Below are 21,509 nucleotides of genomic sequence, written 5' to 3' on the forward strand. Positions count from 1 at the left end.
AATGTAGTGCAGGGCTATTTAGTTTTTAGTTGTTTGTTTTTATAACCCAGTGTATCAAGTGCCTGATAATCCCACTTTAAATTTTAGTTAGAGGCTTACGATTATTGTCACCAGTTTGGCCTCTGTAGGCTCATGGGCTGAATCTGTTTGGTCTTAATTGGAAGTCACTACCATTTGATCTTTGGGTGGATAATTTAAAATATAGAATTGGTATAAAAATAATCTGAAAATAAGCATCTCTGGTTTAATTGCATAAACAATATAATTACAGGATACAATGGCAAAACGTAATACTGTTATAGGAACTCCGTTTTGGATGGCTCCTGAAGTCATACAAGAGATTGGCTATAACTGTGTGGCAGACATCTGGTCCCTTGGTATCACTTCAATAGAAATGGCTGAAGGAAAGCCTCCATATGCTGATATTCACCCAATGAGGGTAAGTGAATGGTGGTATTTTTTGTTTGTTATATTAAAAACAAAAAAATCCTCAAGCCCACTGATCATTCAAAACCCCTTAATACTGGAATCATAAAGCTGTATGGTTTTGAATAGAGATTTTAATACTAACAATTTTTACTTTCCGCATTGCTTCCTATTGACTCCAGTTTGCCTGTGTTTTAAGACGTTTCTGTAAGGTTCCAGAATGCCTTTATCTCCACTTGAGAGGGAGCTACAGCAATAAGCTCTGAATTGGCTTTGGGGTAATACATCGAATCTGTTCTGTACTGTACCTGCACTTGGAGACTTCCATCACCAAGAGTCTGTCCTCTTTTGAAAGGCAGTTTTGAAATAAAGGTGACCTAAAGAAGAATTCAGAACTGTCCCATGGGAGCAGTGCTAATATTAGTAACACCTGACAGCTTTTATTTATTATGGCTCCTAAGGTCTTTTACTGAATTAGTTTACTTTTTGCAAAATAAAATGTAAATAGAATTAGTTGCTTCATGAGGAGTAGCAGTTACAAAGGAGTTACCTGGAGAAGTTCATGGGGAACAATGTTTACCTAGGGCTAACTTGACACTAGTCATGCTGTTATTTTGTAATGAGCTGTAGAATAGCTATGGTGATTGCACTGAGCATCAATAAACACTCCAGTCTTAAATTGTTTAAAACCCATTTTGAATTAATAAGGCACTTTATATTACTTAAAGCATATTTTTTTCCAAAAAATCGTTGCAATTTGCTGCAAAAATGTCATGCAATTTTATTCAGTTTTCTTTTGCTGGTGCCTCCTGTATCAGGATCTTACTATAAAGAAGCCACCAATATAGAAAGAGAAGGTACTGTTCATATACGATTCCTGTGAGGTGATGGACATCTGAGTTCAAGTGTATTCAGTGCTATTTTTTAGTGAGGTTCTTGGTTTTTGGTTGTGTGTGCTCTTTAGAGGAGAGATATTTCCTAAAATTTCATGACAATGTGCAGCTCTGTTAAAGCAAGCAAGTGATTTGTGTTGAGACATTACATAATTTTGGAAGCAAAGTTTAATTATTTTCTTGCACCATGTTTTTTTTCCATGTAATTAACTGTTTTAAAATTACAATTCAAACTAAAAATACTCAGGCAAAAGCTGAGAACAAAATAAGTATCTCTGAAGCTGGATTTTGATGGGAATTTAAGTTAAGATGAAATAACCTCTAAAAATATTTTGAAGAATGATTGATGACAAATTGAATACATTTGATTGTGCTGGGATTTTTGGTTATATTTCAAACAGAAATGCTTTAATTACATCTGAGTAACATCATTGTATGTAGTTGCTCCAGCTGTTGAAAGGTGAGGACTACATTATCAGAGAGAATTTTTATGTGCATGACAACAGCTGCTTATAAATCAAAGGTCACTGAGTTTGAATGCTTGTGGACCTGTTTAACTCTTGCAATCAAGTGAATGCTATCAAAGGCCAAAGTAATTTAACACAATTCTGAATTACATACATGTGTTCTTGTTAATAAATTACGTTATGGTTTTTAAGGGCTTGTATGTAGTTAGTACTCTTTTGTATATTTGATACCTCCAGTTTTTCTTCATTTTTATTAGTGAGTTGTTACAGTGGTTAACAAGAAATACACAGATTTAAGTTGCAATAGTTTTTCTGGTGTCATATGATACAGCTTCACAGGACTTTTGGCCATATGTAGATGCTTTGTTTTAGTTATGACACAGAATTGATACAGGCAAGCATGAAAGCTTGGGCAAATTTTCATTGCTTTTTCTAGATGTTGCTGGAGTTCTGTGGTATTTATGTAAGGCACAGTTTTGTTGCCTGGGAATGCACAGTGAAATTACCATGTGCACTATTTTGCTGTAGGCTGGTTGGCACTGCCACAAAGGTAATGCACTGCCAGTAGGCCATTTCCTTGTCAACTGCATTTACAGCTTAATAGAAATATTACATGACTTCTTTAAACAAGTGTTTTGGCAGAGAGGAAATAGCAGATTCCATGCAAACAAGCATAGCTTCCTCTCCTTAACCACACTCTGACTATTCCAAAGAATTGTACTAGTTTCAGCTGGGAAAGAAGAAGTGGAGGATGCAAAATGGTATTTCAGGTGGGAGGGGGAAGAAAAAGCAGGTTTTTTTCTGGCTAAGTATTTCTGTCATAGTGTATTTGACTGCGTAAGTGTCATCCATGCTATTTCACTTGTTTCTGCTGCAAATCTGAGTTCAACAGGAGCTGTAGTTGTCACACTTGGTTTGAGGCTCAAAGGTCAAGAGTACTTGCCAGCTCAGTAGTTTTAATGCTTTATTCACCTAAGATTTATGGAATGCCTCACATATTCAATGTCAGAGTCCTTTTCTGCTTTTGCTAATGATGAAAAGTGAAACTTCTGTATTTTCTGTGGTTTTTTTTCAAAGGAGTAGTGTTTTCAAGTAGTTTTAAAGGAGGGAAAAATGCAGATATCCTTAAGTTGCCCTAAAACATGATGATACAGCCACTAGAAATAGCAAGGAATTTGCTGATAAAAAAATCACTCAAACCTAGATAATTTAACCCATCTAGCAGGGCTAAAAGCATGTTGATTGCAGTAGATTGTTCAGCAGCCAGGGTTAATGTGGCTAACAGTGTTTGCATCTGCCTTTGATTGCTCTGGTGTGATGAGCAGGTAGCAATTTATAGTGGAGCTAATTAAAGGGGACTTCATTATAGTTCTAGAGTAAGACTCAATCTCTTCCTCTGAAGCTGCAGTGATGTTGTAACAGCTGATTTCCCATGTCCCCATTGACTGCAGCATATATGCTGTCCTGTAGTGATAAAATATTTGTCCTACCACAGACAAAACTTAATTCAAACCACTAACTGTTTTGTTCAGTCATTCCTCTGCATGTGATATCTATCCTTATTATTTCTAAATTCCCTTTTTTTAATCTGTAACAAGACCACAGAGAATGGAGTGTTTTACTGTAGCAGTTGTGATTTTGCTTTTTTGCTAAAAACTGATAACGTGCTTGTGAAATATCCTCTGTCTTTGCTAATCAAGCCATGATCTCAAATTGTCGTGTAAGAATTGGTTTTGGTGGAACATCCTTTAAGCTGCATAGTTTTTGTATGATCCTTCTGCTGCTGGTATTTGGCTTTAATAACAAGTAGATTAATAACACTTTGCCATAAAGCTAATCCTAAAACTTAAGCATGGCTCTTTTTGAGGTCCTTCTAGGCCACCCTTACTGAAATTTTTCCTTGTGTTCATGCAATGATATGATCAGTTATTCCTGCAAGGCTGAGATTTTTATGATCAATTTAAGTGTGGGCTGCTGGTACTAGAGACAGGCTGTCCATAGCCAGGAGTTCCTTGACCTTTCTGTTAAGCAAGCACTTACATTTTTGTGGCCTCACATGGATAAAGGAACTGATGTTCTGAAAAGTTAACATGATAGAAACCTCCTAGAACTGGGCCAGAGAAGTTGTAGGAGCATGTAGTGGACAGAGGAAATGGGCTGAGGGGAGTTACTGCTCTTGAGCCTTTTAGACCACCTATAGAACTGAAATGTGTGTGTTATAAAACTTGCTCTTCTTTGCAAGGCCAACAGTTACTGACAGGTTGGTGTGCTTCAAATAAATGCTGGTAGCTCTCTTACAAAAGAGAAGGAAAAGAAAAAGCCAAAAAAAGCCCAAACTCTTTTCTTTCATGCTTATCAGGCAGCTGCAGTAATTCACATTGTGGTGGCATAGAAGAAGCTGGTGCTAGATGTGTTTTTCAACACTTCACAGTATTGGTCTTTGTTTCTTTATGGTGAAGTTTGTTGGAAATGGACATGTGGACATCACATGTTCTGCAGTGAATTGGAGGAAGCCAGTTTGAACTGCTTCCATTTGCCTTAAGTCCAATCATGATATTTATTTTTCCATGGCACTTACCCAGATTATCCATGCCTCCTGCTTTGCCTGTGTCATTTCCACCCTGGACTAATCTGTTTGTAATAACCTTTTATTCCTGATGTGTCTTATAACAAACTACAATTTCCTAGTTTTTTATTCTTGACATACTGCATTAAAACTGGAGATTGAAGTGAGAATTATTGCTCTGTAGGGCTGTAAGAAAAAAGGTGTCATGTGGAGCATGGCAGTCAGATTCGGACCAGTTTTTCAGCCATTGAGAAGACAGTTTTCTGTATGCCTTTTGTGCTAGAAATTGAGGAGAGGAAAAAAGAAAAACCACTTCTGTCTTGTCACTCTTGCATTTCTTCTCTCCAACAGATAGTGTTGTCTCATTGGTTTCTATTATTTTCTCTAAGAGTTCATATATCTTATCTCAGCATTACTGCTTTTAAATTAGGCTAGGTTTGTAAAAGTATATGGTTTTCTTATTTTAGTGCTTTTGCTTATCTTTATAAAAGACTTTGAATTAACTTCTAAAAGTCCTTTACCTTTTAAGAACTTTCCATGAGACGCTGTTAATTTGTAACTTGAGGTCTTCTTGCCTGCTGTATCAAGATAGTGAGCTAATATTTAAAGAGTTTAAAATATGGGTATTTCATTGTACATTACTGTTCATTATTTTACTACTCTTCACAATCTTGTGGAAGAGTCACAGTGAGCTGCGATAATGTAAGGTGCACATAATATGTGTTTACAGTGAGGGACCCAAGACACTGATGTGATAAAGTTGTGACAGCAGAGGAATTGCAGAAGCATGTGTTTTGTTGCAGGGTTTTCAAAAGGCTGTTGTAAGACCTTTGGGCCTCTCCTGGCTTTAAATGGAGTTTTTGTATTTGCTTTATACAGACCTAAATGCAGGTGATGGGTGCAGACAGGTGGTACTCCTACCTGTTTCCATGCATTTTCAACACCCATTTCTGCTGGAATGAGCATTTAGGTGGCCACATGAAAAGCTGGATCAGAAAATGGATCCATCTGAAAACTGACCAAGTAGCAAGAAGTAGCTTTCAACAATATTGTTAACAGGGTGCTTGAACCAGGTGGGGACAAAAATGTGTGGCTGGGACTGGTAGAAGAAATGGGTCATCTGTTTTTGGGCATCAACCAAGTTGACTTAAGGTTATTGAAAAACCAGAGTCTCAGCTGGCCATCTGTAAATTTATTGTGATTAAAAGTTAGTAATTATTTAAGGAAACTGTAAAGCATCTCTGCAGTTGACTCTTAAAAATGCTTGTCCTAAGGGACAAACTGACATTTTTGTAGCTGTTCTGCCTGTCCTTTGTGGCTTTTTCTGGTTGGACATATTGATAAAATTAGACAGGATTCTAGACCTTTCATGTCTCAGTGTTCCCCCACAAAGCCTTTCTCCTTCTCCACCTCATTGTGTTCTTCCATCTTTATATGCTATTGCTGTGATACAGCAGAACTTCATGGGGGAAACTTCCAGTGGCCTTAAGTTTGCGTGCAGCTGAAGGGAAGTGTTGATTCATAATATATTTGCCTCTGGTACTATTTATAGCCAAAGTTTCAAATAGGTGTTATAACTTTATTCAAGAAAAAAAAAAAAAGGCACTGTTAACACCAGACTGTATTTGTCTAACAGAAGATAAAGTATATTCTCTCTATAGACTGAGGAAAAAAAATTCAATCTCAAAGGATTTGCTTTCCACATAAACCACCATGAGAAATATGACCCCATATTCTACTGGGGTATGTAACATTTTTTCCTTGGGTGAGTAGTAGTAGTATGTGGTTCAGACCAGTTGCACCTATACTAATACCAGTGCTGATCTGGGCACTGTATCTTTGGTAGTTCTCTTTTTTTTGTTCAACAGCTTTTCAGGATTGTACTCTAAGGAAGTGTGACTTACTTAAGGGGTCTTAACAAAGGAAAGCTTTAATTTTTAATTAAAAATGCTGCTAATTCAAATTAGTATGCAACCGGTCCACCTGCTCTGATCAAAATGTGAACGATTGCTGTGTGGGGATTTTTGTATGAATAGAAGACCAAAATAGATGAGACAATACTTTCAGCAGTACATTAAAAAAAAAGGTACTAAATGCTTTTTCATTCAAGATTTATTTTTATTTGTCAAAATAAACATATTTACTTATTTATTTTAAATGAATGATCAGTTTTTATAGTGTGTGAACAGACCTCTTTAACTGAGCTGCTTATGATGTGGCAGGTAATTGCTGAGGTGCACACCAGGTCATAACACCCTGTTCTTGAGTTGACTCCTTTTAACAAGGTTTCTGGAATAAGATGATAAATGTTGGGCAAATGAAAATGAGTGATGGTGTGCATTTGAACTTGAGTATCTGTGCATGTTTCCATTTTTTGTGAGCAGGTGCCTGAGGTCCTACCTAAATGAAATATTTGCATAGAGTTTGCTTGAATCTTAATATCTAGATAACAGAGCTACTGATCACCAGGAGAATTGCTCTTTCTGTGAGTTATGATGCCAGCTAATGCTTGCGGTAATTGTACCAACAGTTGGACTTGGTAGCTTAGTTCGTCAGCTGTTATTCTTTGATGGGTGTATTGAAAGCATGTTTTCTAAGGGTTGTTATATGTACCTTAACGTGAGGAAATAAATTTCTAAATTTTCTGGAATACAATTAAGGCAGCTGTTAACTATTACAGTAATGGCATTTTTACTAGGTAAAAAGAGAATCTTTAGGTACTTGGTAATTGTGTCAGCTTGACATTACTTTTCACTGTGGTTGAGTTTTCAGCAGTGAATTGAAAACTAAGTAAAGGGCAAATTGTGATCCTGCAGAAAAATCATTATCTGTCAAAGTTGCATTTGTGGCTCCTGGGCAAGCTGCTCATAGAGGTGCAGAGATCCTGCTCTGTAGATTTTTGAAATTCTTTTTCATTTCAAAGGGTATGTGATTCTCTAAACTTAAAGTTACAATTTATAATTTTAGTTAAAATATGTTTGGTGTTCACTTAAAAATGTAAGGTGATTTTAAGTGCTTTCTTCCTTAAGCTTGTATTCTTTGTGGAAATGCTAGTCACAGATACAGATATAGTACCCTTTGAACATAACTTCTTTTTTAATATTTAATGCCTGCAAGATTAATGCAGGCAGCGAATTTCAGAAGGATTTAATTTGCTTATTTGTTTGTGATCAGCCCTCCTGTGGACTTGCTGTAGAGGAGAAGGGGAGAAATTCTGATGAGTGACTAAGTCAACTCAGGGAACTGCTCTAGGGGTATAGTCTAGTTTCTTGTGATACAGAAATATAATTTCTTTCAGTTTGTCAGTGTGCCTAGCATAGTATTTTAATGAAAATTCCTATGGCATGGCTTAGTCAAAATACATAAATGGACTAAAAAGAAATGGTAGCGAGTCGTCCTCAGACACTGAAGACAAGTTTAGAGGTATCTGGTTGCAAAACATATGAAACACAGCATGTGATATTTTACTTATTAAATTGCAATCAGCAGTTCATTGCTTGACTTTGCCAGATTCAGTGACATGTATTGAGCCTTGTAGAGAATAATGTGCCAGCATGGCAGCATCCAGTTTCCAAGACTGGACAGCTTGCTATGCACAGGGATAATATGCTTAGTATCAGCCAATTTTATGAGAAAGGAGAGATTTGTAATACCATTGTGAAGGCAAGATAGGAAAAATACCATTTGTTCTCTGGCAAAACTTCAAAGATAAAAATTTCCTCCCTAATAGCCCAAGGAACTTTTTGAAGAGGTTCTGCCACATGGCTTCCCAAACAAAAGACTGACAGATCTCTCTGGTTTATTGAACTCTTTAATGGTACAGCATTAGCATTGATTTGCTGTGAAAACGCTAGATTACTTGAGGTGTGTTCAATGATTAAATTGGAGGATGACAGCATCCTACTCCTGTTCACATTAAACCTTTTGAAAAACTCTGCAATCTGATGTATGTAATTGTTGTCTTCCTGTAGGTATTGCTTTTTAATTTTACTCTTCTTTTTTCTTGCATCTCTCTATCTTGCTTTTCTTTTCAGTGAAGAGGTGGCTTGAAAGTTCATGTAATAAAACTGTTGCAATATAAACAAAGTGCAGTTAAAAGTTACAGAATCTAGCATACATGTTTGACTGTGGCTTAGAGAATGCATCATCACTCCTTCACATCTCTAGAATTTTCTTTATATCACTAGAAGTTTGGAAGTAGAATAAATGTTTATTACTGTTAAAAGTATACATTCTTTACATTTTTAAATTATGTTGGGTTTGCTGGTGCGTATATGTACAAAATGGGAATGTTAATCTGTCATGTGTAATAAAGTAGCAGAAGCAGAGAATATTTGAAATTTGTCCTGGAACTGGAGTTTAATTTGAATTAAATGGAAAACATTTATTGCGTGCTTCTAAATGAGGATTTAATTAAAATTAAATAAGTGCATCTTTTTAGACTTATCCTTGAATAGGAAATTTGAGACATGCTTCAGTTGATGGTTGGTTTTCTCTGACTTTGATTAATCACTTTCAAAGTAAGCGGAGGATCGGTACAGTAATTTCATAATTACACACAAATGAGTTAACTTGAAACTTTTAACTAAAATAACTGTAAGGGGAGTTTGATCTTTGTTAGTTTCATGTAATGCTGTGCATCTTTTGTGAGTGATTCAGATTCTTAGAAGTGCTAATCTGAAAAAAGGACTGTACCATGATGCTACCTATTTATTTACAAGACACTTCAGTGGGAAATGCTGGACCCGGGAAGATTATTTTTCGAAGATGTTGGAACAGTAAACAGAGGTTGAATGAAGCCATGAAATTAATGGAAATATTCTTGATGACTTGAGTGAGCATTGCCTCAAGCCCTGCATCTGTAAGCATTGTTAAAGATTATTTGATAGAGCTGTTAATGAGGGTAAAGTCCGGAATGTATTCGACAGACCTAGCATGGCATAGGTTAATAGTACCCCTGTGGCTGAGCTGGCTGCCTTCTTTCCAGGCAAATGTTAAAAACAAACAAGCAAACAACCCCCCAAAGAAAGCATATTAAGAAGTTTTAAATTGGTATCAGTTTGCTTATTTGTGATGTTAGTAGTACTGTAAACATAGATCAGAGTGCAAAGCAAAATTATTTTGCAACTTGAAGATCTCAAGAAAATTTTATTTGAAGTAGGCAATTTGTAGTAAATCATCAAGATTCATTAAATATAAAATGAAAATTTTAACATGATGAGACTTTTTTATTAATGAGCTTTACCGCCACTGTTATTTGGAAAAAAAACACCTTTCCATCATTTGTACATGTCATTGTATGCTGAATTTATTCAGTTTCTCTTTAACTTGCACTATGGATGTGGAAAATAATTCAGCACGGTGTTTATGCACAAATTCAGGAGAATTTATTTTATTAGCGATTCTATAATACCTTGCAGGATGTTTTAAAATATACCACAGATTTCAAAACGTTTAAGGGAAGAGCTATACATATTAGCTACAAATATACTTCCATTTCTTTTTATTTCTACTATCTTTCAAGTTCTAGGATTAGCACTAAATATACAAGGTTAATTTTTATTCAGAGTCTGGAAGTTAGCTTCATTAAAGGGGATGACTGTATATTGCTTTTAATTGAAATGAATTTTATTTGAAATGAATTTTTGTATATGACTAACGTCTTTTTAAGCCAAAAAACCCCCCATTTTAAGACATTCTTTGAAACTTGCATTAATGTTTATTTATTAAAGTGAATTGTATGTTCATTTTCTTCTTAAATATGTTTTCTGTCAGTATAGCTAGTTGACCTGGAGGAAGTGCTTTAGAGACTTGACTGCTGTATTGCCAAATTCTTAACGTGTTATTACAAGTTTTAAAAGCAGAAGTGTATTTACTTGGATTTTAGTTAAAGGGATATCTGATTTTTTAATATGTGGGAGAAAACCGCAATCAGATTAGGAGGAAAAATATTAAGCTTCTGTTGCTACTTACCAGAAGATTTATCTATGCTTTAAGCCTATACTGGTTGTTTACTTCGTAAAAAATCTAAAAAATTGCTTAGATGGGGAGGAGGATAAAATTTGGAATGAGGAAAGCTTATTAAGAAAGCATGGACCCTGTTTCTGTCATGGTATTGTATTGCCTTAAAATGTACACTAGGTAATTTTTAAAGAGGATGATGCATATTTAATGAAGAAATTTATTTATTTAAAAGGAAGGGTTGCCAATCAGTCTAAATTTGCTTCAGTTAAAACTTGATGGTCTAAAGACAACTTATAATCCTTTTCTTGTTATAAAGTATTGTCAAATTTGTAGTAGTATCAGCTAAGTTTATGGAAACTTTGTTTTAAGGTGGTTTAAAATAGAACTAAATCTCTTAATTTATATTTGATGGCACCTGTTTTCATTTTGTTTCCCTGGCAACACCCGGGGTATCAAAAATTGCCTGTAGACCACCCTGGTTTTAGAGAAGAATGAAATCAGCCTGGCTCAGCCTTTTTTACTGACTAAATACTTAGACAAAGCTTTAACACACAGTCAGTACTTTGCAAACTAACTCAAATGATTTGGTTATACAATTTGAAATTTTTTTTAAAATTAGAATTTTCTGTACAAATGCCAGTTTGTATTGTTCTGCTGTTTTAAAAATACACTGAGATATGGGAAGTATTTTTGATATCCTTTGTCTTAAAAAGCTGTGTTTGAAAGCTGTAATAACTACCTGCAGAAAAGTAGAGTAAAAATTCATAGTTTTTAGATAACACAGTCTGTCTGCTTTTAAAGCTGTATGGATCCAAGATTTTATTACAGATGTAAGTTGTCATTATTTGCATTCCCATGGGAAACAAATAAAGGCAACATGAGTGTTACCTCCAGATTCTACTTTCTTCTGTGCTTCTTTACCATGTCTGAAAATTTTCATGTTATGAAAATTACATATATGGTGTTCCAAATGCCACAAATCTTAATGCATTATCAGATTGTGTTTCAGAAACACAAACATGGACATAATTCTTGCAAATACTGCTCATCATTACCTACCTGCCTGAGAAACTATGCTTTATTGACAGAAGCCTTCTCTGCAATATACATTCCTGAGCTCCATGCCATACTGTTGATGATTAAAAATAGAAGAAAAGTTGGTGTTCTGGTGGAGCAAATCAGATTTATAGTGAGAGTTACAGGAACAGAGTCTGAGAAGTTTAAGGTGTCTTACATTTTCCATTCTCCCCCAGAAATTTAGAATAATTCTGGAAGATAACGAAATAATCTGTTCCCAGAAAAGAGAGCACCTTTGATGGAATTCATGGGTACCTATGGTGCAGTACTTCCCAGTGTCCTGGTGCTGTGATTGTAGACTGGGCATTAGAGATGGCAGCCCAGTATTCTCTCTACTGCTGCTCCTTTTTTCGTGCTATGAAAATGTAAAACAGGTAGCATCAGCCAGCACAGGATTTATTGGCAAACTGACATGCATGTGTTGAAACAGTCATCTGTTTCAAGAGGGATGTTCCTTAGGAAATGTAATAATCATGGACTTTAACCTTGGGACAGAGGGCACATCTACACTGGGCAGGTACATCCAGACACAAGTGAACTTTGCCCATACTGTCCCCCTTCCAGTTTTCTCCAGGAGTTTCTCTAGAGCAACTGTGTGTGTACTGTAAATGTCTTGCTTTTTGTTTGTTTCTCTGAAAAATATGACTAATTTGTGCAAGCTGTATTTTTTGATATTTAGAAGCGGCTAGCCTTTGATTCTTGGTGGTGAAAATGAGCGTATTGAAGTTCCTGATTTGTAAACCATGTGTAGTTAAACAGAATAGTTAAATTATTTAGAGAAATTGGCACAAAGTTTCTGGTAACTTGATCCTTTTAGCAATCTTGTGAATTGTCATGTATAAATTGTGACTATGGAGCAACTGGTTGCATTGCCACTTGCTTGGTGTGAAAATACGTGGCGTGTGAAGTAGCTGGAACGTTCTTTCTTAGACTGGAAATACTACAGTAAGCTGATGTTGCTAGAGAAAGGTCTTACTGCTGTAGGCCTGGATGAACAGTAGGACAGGCTAAAAGCCAGAGGACGTGTCTTTCTGGATGGGTGTTGAAAAGTTGGTGGGTGCTCCCTCTGACAGCTGTGCTGCCCGAGGGCAGCAGGACATGACACGGCTCCAGCTCAGGAGCAGTGCACCGCCCTGACATGCCTCTGTACCCAAAGTAACGTGCTTGGTCTCTGAACTTGTTTCCATGTTTACCTCTCTCCGTGTAAAAGATACTTTCTATTTCAGGCTGTAATTCATAACCTTTCATGCTGAATTCATTCATGGTGCCTGGACTGAGTGTGGACACAGAAGTGCATTTCACGGAGCTGCTGAAGCATATGCTGCAGGATTTCTGCTGCTGGCATGTTGAGGTTAGATTAAGATTTGGTTCAGCATGAAGTTAGCTGATGCAAAATTTAGCCTATTAAATTTCTTTTTAAAATTAACTTATGGGAGGAGAACAATGTATTCTTTTGCAGTGTTTCTGATCTGGCATTACGATTCCTAAAGCTGCTTTAGTGTTGTCTGAAAAGAGCTTTGATAAAAATCAACTAGACTAACATGCCCATAATATGAGAGTTTGTTCTTGACTCCTTAGTTATTTAGCCTTTTCTTACAATGAAGACAATGTGTATAATGTTCATTTTCTTAAGCTGTTAAGTCATATGTGTCGTCAGGTATTGTTTCATGCACTGTGTTCTTTTCCTACTGCTTTTTAATAGCCTAGTTAGGATGTTACCTTGATTCCTTACCTATATGCAGAAAATAAGAACATGGTTGGCTCAGTTTTCTTCACACCTGAAGGGAACTTTTTTTCCATAAAATTAACCTTTAATGTTAACAGAAGAAGAAAGTCTATCTGGAATATCATAATTACATTTGTAACGCATTTAATTAATGACAGTTATCAGAAGACACATGGTGAGTAGAGGGAGACTGGCAAACCTGGCATTGACACAGGAACTTTTTTTTTGCCTTTTATAACATAACTTTGATGAAAATATGCTCTTGATGCATGTTGCCAAAATAAGTAATTTCACACTCCAGAATTTCAGCAATTGACAAAATCTCCACCTTTATTGGTTTCCTTTAACAATCAATCATATTTATAAAAATAGCCTCCCAGAGTGACTTTAAAAGCAGTAAAATGGATTGCTAGGGGCCAAGAAACCAAATCTGGAGCTAAAAACAGGCACTAAAAATATCTTACTTTCTGTTTAAATTGGGGACTTATTACCTAGGCTCTGCTGCTGTAGTGTACACACAGGATGATTTGAGTTCTGCATTATTCCCTTGTCTAGCTTTGTTTTGCTTTCATGATAGGAATCAAAAACTCTGTCATAATTTCATGATTGCTATGCCCAAAATGGGCTTTAATTAAAAAGATGTATTTAATTATTTATTTGTATTTCACTACTTATAAACATCTGGGGAATTTTAGTATTATGTTTGTAAGAATTCTGCTAGACTTTTAACATTGAAATGGTAGCTTTTGGTTGCTATTGAGGCTTCAGAATTTATTAACAAATTCATCTATAAGGGAAATTTGTTTTACAGAGTAAAACATTGTTTCTAATGCCTTTGCATTTCAGATGGTGATGGTTTAAATTATGACACCAGCCCTGTGCCTTAGGGCTTGCAATTCTGTAACTTTTTTCAGATGCATCAACTAAGCGTTGCCTAATTTGTTACGAAATTGAAAGAAAAGTTGTTCAATAATTCTTACTAAGTTGTGCTGCTAGCATCTGTTTCCAATAAAATACTGGTAATATGATAAGAATTGTGTGATTACTAGTTTCAAATAACCATTCCAATGATGGTCAACCAAAGACTGCTTTTCTTACACTGAGGGAGTGATTTGTATATATGGGGTGTTAAGTCCAAATGGCAGAGAAAGCTAAGGCTGGTGGGATGATATGCAAAGGTAAGGTGTGTTGGTTTTGGATGCTGTTCTTTACAGAACCTCTGGCAAATTTAGGAGTTAAGTTATATGTTTTCTCTTCCTAAATTTATCATTAAGTATATTTATAATTTGCCTAAGGAAATTATCGAGTATTCTCTAAAAAAATGAAGGCGACTACTTGTTACAGACAGTTTAAATATGTATGCTTGGCTTTTTTATTTTTAGTACATAAACAGTGGTTCTCAAAAAAAAAAAAAATTGTGTCATTTGGCAGATAAAGGGATGTGTTCTAGAAGTGGAAGGTTTTAAATGGCCCCGTTTAGAGCCAGAGTAATGATTGGCTGGTCCCCTACCATAAGTTAAAGCCAAATTTTGAAACTTAGTCTGAGTTGTTAAGGTCAGGCAAGATGTGCTCAGAAGTATTGGGGTTTTTTTCCCAATTTCCACATGAATTTTCATCTCTTCCACCTCCTTTTGTATCCCTGGTGCTTTGGCTAGGCAAACGGGAGCTCTCCAGCATGCAAGCAGAGAAAAGGTAAGTAAAGTCACAGGAGTGAAGCTTGGCAAAGTCTCTTTGAGAGATTGAAGTTCTGTTTCACACAGAAAATGAGAACGCGCCATACCCAGACATGGTGATCCCTTCACTAGGGGAACCTCTGCTTTGAGATTTTTCAGTAGTAGTAGTTTCACCTGTATTTTGTTGTCTCTGCACACCAGCTTCTTAACGAGAAGAAACAGTGACTGTGAGTTCAGGGTATGCATGTGAGTAGCTAATGGGATGTAATTGATATATTTTAAGAATTCACTATTCCTTAACTGCAGTACCTCGTGCTCATGTACTGTAGAGTTATGCTTCATCTCCAATACAAACAGCCTTGCTAGGGAAATACAGGCAAATCTTGTTGAGAGGCAGAGCAATAAATTTAAAAAATTTGCATGTAGAAGATGGTAAAGAGCCTCAGGATTTTCACACAAAAATGAGCATTGTATTCTTTGTATTTTTTTCCCATGGTTACAAGCTACTTCCAGACATGTGGAAACCTGCCTCCATTGAATGAAGGTGAAGAAAACAACAAATTTTTATTGTTACTGTTTTTTTAAAATATCTGTATCTATGGAGTTAGTTCTTTGAGGGGAATATATTTGTATATATAAAACCCATAAACATATCTCAATATCTATAAACAAAAAACTTAGTTTTTTATATGCAGGGGTATATATTTATGGATTTATCTGTCAAAGAACTCCGTATAGATAAACAGGCACACACACACACACAGGAGTTCTTTGATTCTATATATTTGCAAATAATGCCTGTTACAAGTGGATGTTTTCAGTCAGGCAAAAAATGAGTATTTGTTTAATTATGTTTTAGTCTCTGGGTTTAATAACACTCGGAAGGCATTGTTTGTTCAGTAACTTTCATGATGTCTTCTTGGTGACCATACAAGTGCAAACTGTTGGTTTCTGTAGACCTTCACAAAATGTTTATGCCCAAGAGCTCCGGTGATCTTGAATCTCCATCTGATACTAAACCAAGACACTCTCAGTTTTACTGCCAAGAATGGATGCCCAAGTAATGCTTAACTACTGTGTGGAAAATGAGTCTTCTTATGCATTTTCAGCATCAACTGGATGTCAGATATGTCCTTTGGAGTGGAATTAGGCAGAGCATCTGGTAAATCATCCTGTATTTATCTGTACTGCTGGGCAGATTCACATGAAAACTTTTCAATCGTTGACTATTTTTTTAAAATGAAAAATGTAATTACAGGCAAAGAATCTTTGAAGGAATTTATCCTGAATTTATCCTATCTAAAACTTTTGCTGCTGTTTTTAAGATCAGCTTCTTAGTTTAATGTGTGCTTGAATTTCAGCTTAAGCAATTGACACTTCTCTTTACATGGTTGTCTTCTAAATCATTGCCTGTGACAGTCTAACATAGGCATTACAGCCCAGCAGTCTGTAACAGGCATGTACACATTCTATTTTTCTGTGTAAAGGAAACCTGGAACAATCTCACATCTCCCTTTTCTTTTGTATGTCAGCTGATTTAGGATTGACTGTGGAGTTTGCTACTGCTTGAAATAAAGGCTTGTTCAAAATAAGTGAGTAATTTCTTCAAGTGAGTGCTCTATCCTGGTTGGATAGCTTGTTTAATCATCTTTATGCCATTCCTAGTTACGTTTTTATGTTCCCTTTAACTTATGAAGGCTAATTTCCTTCTTCAGTGGGCATATCCATTTATGGACAAAGAAGATAATCCACTAGACATGGGACTTGTTGGTTGTCTTGGTTATGCAGTGCCTGGGGCTCTGCCATGGGAAAGGCCCTTTGGAGTGTGCTGTGCTGTTTTTGAGTCATTGTTTCAGAGCATCACCCTACGTCATTCCTTGTAGGTAGCCAAGAGAAACTGCAGAAGGAATGATTAAGATACCACCCTCTGCACTTTCTGGTGTTGCTGTCTGTTCTAGGGAAACCTTTGCTGTATGACTTGGCATTTGCTGCTTTTGGGTTGAGTTCTGTCTCTTCAGGCAGCATGCCCAGCCTTTCTCTGCCTGAAGTTTGTGCCAGTAGTCTTCAGCAGCTTTCTAACTTTTGCTGTCTTCCAAATCAGTTGCTCTCATTTCTGATTTGAAATAGGTTTGGGTGCACTGTGTGGTCTGCTGTTGAGCTAAATGTGTAGGGTTTCAGAGAGAAGACATTAGCTCTAAATACTGTGATAAAGAGTGTTCCAGAAATGCACGGCACTCTTAATGCAAAGTCTTATGGTGGCCCTGCTTTATATTAGTGTGTTGCTTTGGCCTGGATGAGTGAACTGTATGTCTGGAATTTGCATTCACACTGTGCTAGCTCATAGGTGACTTTCAGAATCTGTCTGAGACTCTGGTTGCCTGGTATAGCTTCAGCCTTTGTCCTGTTCTAACACGATGGCAACATCTACCTCCCATCATTCGCATCTGAGACTTTAGACATAAGAGCTCCTCTGTGGCCTGAGGACACTCTATGTACATGTGACCAAGAGGAGTGATATCGTAAGGGGGACTGCTTTTTCCCAGGTGAGGATCAGTCTCCTGAGAAAGCAAGAAGTCAAGCAAAGTTTGAGTCCCTGTGAAGCTCTTTGTTCCTTAAGCTCAGTAATGTAATATTTGTCAGGAACAGTTCTGACACTTTTCAGGAAAACATGGGTCTGGAACAATGCTTCAAAACTTAACCTTTGTGGTAGGGGACTTCCAAAGAAGGTCTTCTTGCCTTGGAAATCCACAGGAAATGATGATTCTTCCTATTTCATGTCAAGACTTTTCTTTAGGATTTTTATCACTTGTGTTACTTCTCAATTTATTGGCTTCCATGAGGAACTTGTAATTCAGTCAGCTGTATTTGAGTGCTAGGAACCCTGTTCAGCTAGGGAGTGTTCTGGAGCATACCTGAGGTATTCAAAAGCTATGTGGACGTAGTCCTGGACATCTACCTCTGAGTGGTCCTGCTTGGTGGGGATGATTGAACAAGGTGGCCTCCAGAGGTCCCTTCCAATATCAAACATTCTGTGACTGGTGTCCCTCAGAAATTCTTGAATCTGTAGTCATTTCCTTCAACCTGCACCTTTTTAATAGTCTTCCTTATTGTTGACCTTGGATCTGTGGAGGAATGGAGGAGTTTGATTAATTTTGTGACTGTGCAGACTTTTATAGGGATTAGGTTATTATTTTCTTATGCTGGGAATCTAACCAGCTGATAACCTTTTTCAAATTGCATACGTCCCTCAGCTAACATAGATGTTGTTCATGTTGTATTTTTCCACTGAGGAATATTTCTTGCCTCTATTGTCTCTGCTCTAAGGGATGATTCTAGATACTCTTATCTCAGGCTGGATAGAGAAATTTCTGTGAAGCTGCTCGGGTGGAATGAATACATATAATTAGAGCAAGAGAGAGAGAGAGAGATGCAAGTTCTTCACTGTTTTCAAAGTGTACCTTTCTCAGATCTGCAAAGCCTTCATTTGGTAGTTCCATACATGTGCTGTAAAGCATCTTGTCACTCAAAGGCTGTTCAAGCAAGATGAGTCTTGAAGATGCTTTTTGGGATGCTTTTAATGTGAACTATGCAGTTTATTCAGTAAATAGTTATCATATTGCTAGGGGAGCCAGGAGTATGATTGCAAACGTATCATTTGAGGAGAGAGGAAAGGCCATTTACATGTAACTGTATATGGTTACCATGTCTTGAAGAACCTCTGCATTCAGAAATCCTTTCCCCTGTCTGCCCTGAGGTATTTTTGTATAAAGTGGGGACAAGCTGCTAGGAATTAAGGGTATGATATGGCCCATTTATACGATATCAGCATTTCTAGTCGCTGCTTCAACTATTGCTGTATTGTTTGCATACTTGAGTGATTGCAACAGCCACATTGCTAAACTGTAATTTTTTTCAGTAATATAGGCTATAAATTTTTGTTCCCTGAACTGTTTGTGAAGGAATGTTATTTCTCTGTGTACCTATAGTAACAGGGCTATGCTTTCACTTGTTTTTTTTCTCTGCAGTGTCAGTCTGATACATGCCTTTGAATGGAACAAAATGTAGTAGGTTAAACCAGATGCTAACAAAAATGTAGAAAATATGATTAGTAAGTGTTTGGACAGGGCAGTAAAACACAGACCACAGACCCAACCCCAGCACTTACGAAATTTTGTAAAATATTCCAGGCTAAGTAATGCAAGAGTCTTGATAGATGCTTGCTATTTTTTTCATCTTCTCTCTTCAGGTTTGTTTATAACTTGGTTTAAGCAAAGGAAAATAGATGCAAGGCCAATTCACCGTGTTGCAGATCTTTTCTCTCAGTGTCTGTATTTCTTTCTGGCCTCCAAAATATCTTATTCTATTAATTTTTTTTCTTAATTATGAAGAACTTTTCTCTACTATGTCCTTGATATCTTGTAGAGTGATACCATGGACATACAACTAAGTTTATCTGCATGACTTCCTGTAGGGTGTGCAGTTCCTGTAGGATGTGCAGTATTTTGAAGATGACCAAGTCTAGTGGACATCTAATTAGCATTGGATGCCATTAGCGTAATGCATTTTAATTAATCTGTGTTGGGTTATGCTTCTGTTTCCTCTTTTGGGTGAAATTTATCAAAAGTGTAGCAAATCATATTGTGAGGAGTTAGAGATGGATACGAAACCTTTAGATGATACAAATAATAACTAACTTGTATAATTCAGTGTGTTACAGAATAAACAACTAGTGAGGCTAATAATATGCATTACATTTTATTTTAGCAGTTGATAATGGTGCTTGAGAGGTGGATAACTTCTGGGGGGAAGGAAAAAAGAGGCCAAGTCCAGACAGACATGATTAGAAAGAATATCACTGACAGATTTGCAGTCAGGAGCACTAGGTCTAAACTGATGTTTTATTTAATAGCATAGCTATTTTATAGCCAGTGTTTTTGTCAAAAGAGAATCAGCCCTTGATCACAACTAAGACATTAAGGAAGGCATATTGTTTATTTCTTTCTTGGGGATAAGCTTGAGGGTTTTCCTTCTCCTCTGGAACTAGTTTCTCTGCATTATCAGTAAAGGTTATTGTATGGCTAATTACATGGCAGTTCAGGTTGATTTGAGAATACAAATGTTATTGCAGAAATAGAAGAGGCTTATTTTTAGTGCTCACTAAATCTAGGGTGCTATGTTTTTCTTTTTTACTGTGGTTCAAATGAGCAGGCTTGAAAAGGTTAGTTAGCCACTGGGGATATTAAAAATAAAGTGGGAACTAAATTGTTTGTACTACTGAGAGTATTAAAAATGTATATTTTTAAACTGAGTGGAGAAAGAGGAAACAACAAAAACTTTGGTGAATGTGTTTGTATGTATCACCTCAGGGTGGAAAGAGGTGACTTAAATTAGTGTATTTCAATATGAGAAATCTAAAAGGCATGCAGGGAAAAAAAGGTAGTTTTTAGCTTCTCTTCTGTGTTTGATGTTAGTCAAAATGTAATTCAAGCAATTGTGTTCTGTAGCCACTGTATGACCTTCCCAGGGGCAATCAGCCCCCGCCTTTAAAAAAAATAAAAAGCCAGTTGGCCTATGTTTAGCTTACTAAATGTCATCTGGATTCAGTAAAATGCAAGTGACCTGCATTGAATTAGTATAATTGTAATACAAACAGAACATCTCATAGTTTTGGTCTTACACAGGAAAAGAGAAAGTTGAAGAGATTTTTCAGTTTGATAAATAAAACTGAAGATACAGAGTTAACTTTGGCTCACAGTTCATTTTACTTTTTACTGTCTCTTAAAAAAAAATACATGGCATTTGAATTTCGTGTGTACATTTTCTCTTTGGAACATTTTCCATTTTTGGAAGACTCTTCCTTATGATGTATGTCATATCAGTTATTAAATCATAAGTGATCGTTACCAATTCCAGTTTCCTCAGACACAATGCCATTTCAGAGAGATATTTTTTACTGATTTACCTAGCCTGTCCAGAATTTGGTATATTGCTTTACCTCTGTCATTTGGTAGGATTGCTTTTGAATTCTGTGATGTAGTTCATATTTTTCACTCTCTATTCCCGAGAGCAATGCTTACGCTTACCAAGCTAACACAGTGCCATGAAGAACTGAAGTATCAGTTCAGGCAGTATATTTGAATTTTAACTCTGACCAGTTTTAACTTTGACTCTATGATCTTGTAGTTGTCTTATTCAGTTTGGTTTAAAAGGCATGTTAGTTTTTTAAAATGCAAGATTAGTGTAATTGTGTAAGTAATACTATGCCTTGGTTGTACTTCTCTTTTCATTTGGACATTCAAATGCCCAGATTTTACTTTGTAATGCCTCCCACTGCATCATGGCCTCTGGAGTAGAAAAAATAGTTTTACTGTAGCAACTACATTTCCTTACAGGAAAACATGTGGCTATTACACTAATCTAGCAATGGAATTTAAGGGGCTACAATATAAATGACATTTATTTGAAACCAGTAGGGAGAATACTGGAAACACTAGCAAGGCAAGGACAGTAAGTGTGTTTTTTTGTGTACCTGGTAGCTGGGAAAGCAATACTATTGAGTCTTGTAGTCTCTGAGTACCTTGAGAGTCAGTGGAGCAGAAACAGGAGAAGTTTTCATTCTTCACTTGAAGGTAGACAGTGCTTTAAGATGTAAGAACTCAATTACTCTTTCATAGACTACTTTTATAGACTACAATTAATTACTCTGTAATTAATTGG

At 36.4% G+C, this 21,509-nt stretch overlaps 1 protein-coding gene across 1 annotated transcript in view; it reads left to right on the top strand.

Annotated features, from left to right (window-relative positions):
* STK3 (serine/threonine kinase 3) overlaps positions 1-21,509 on the top strand; it is a 146,784-nt gene that overhangs the window by 42,288 nt on the left and 82,987 nt on the right. The window contains exon 8 of the mRNA XM_017730288.1: positions 272-439. Within this exon, the coding sequence (XP_017585777.1) occupies positions 272-439 (168 nt within the window). The remainder of the gene's footprint in view (positions 1-271; positions 440-21,509) is intronic.

The sequence above is a fragment of the Corvus brachyrhynchos genome, unplaced genomic scaffold, assembly GCF_000691975.1.
Source record: "Corvus brachyrhynchos isolate BGI_N302 unplaced genomic scaffold, ASM69197v1 scaffold302, whole genome shotgun sequence".
NCBI lineage: Eukaryota > Metazoa > Chordata > Aves > Passeriformes > Corvidae > Corvus > Corvus brachyrhynchos.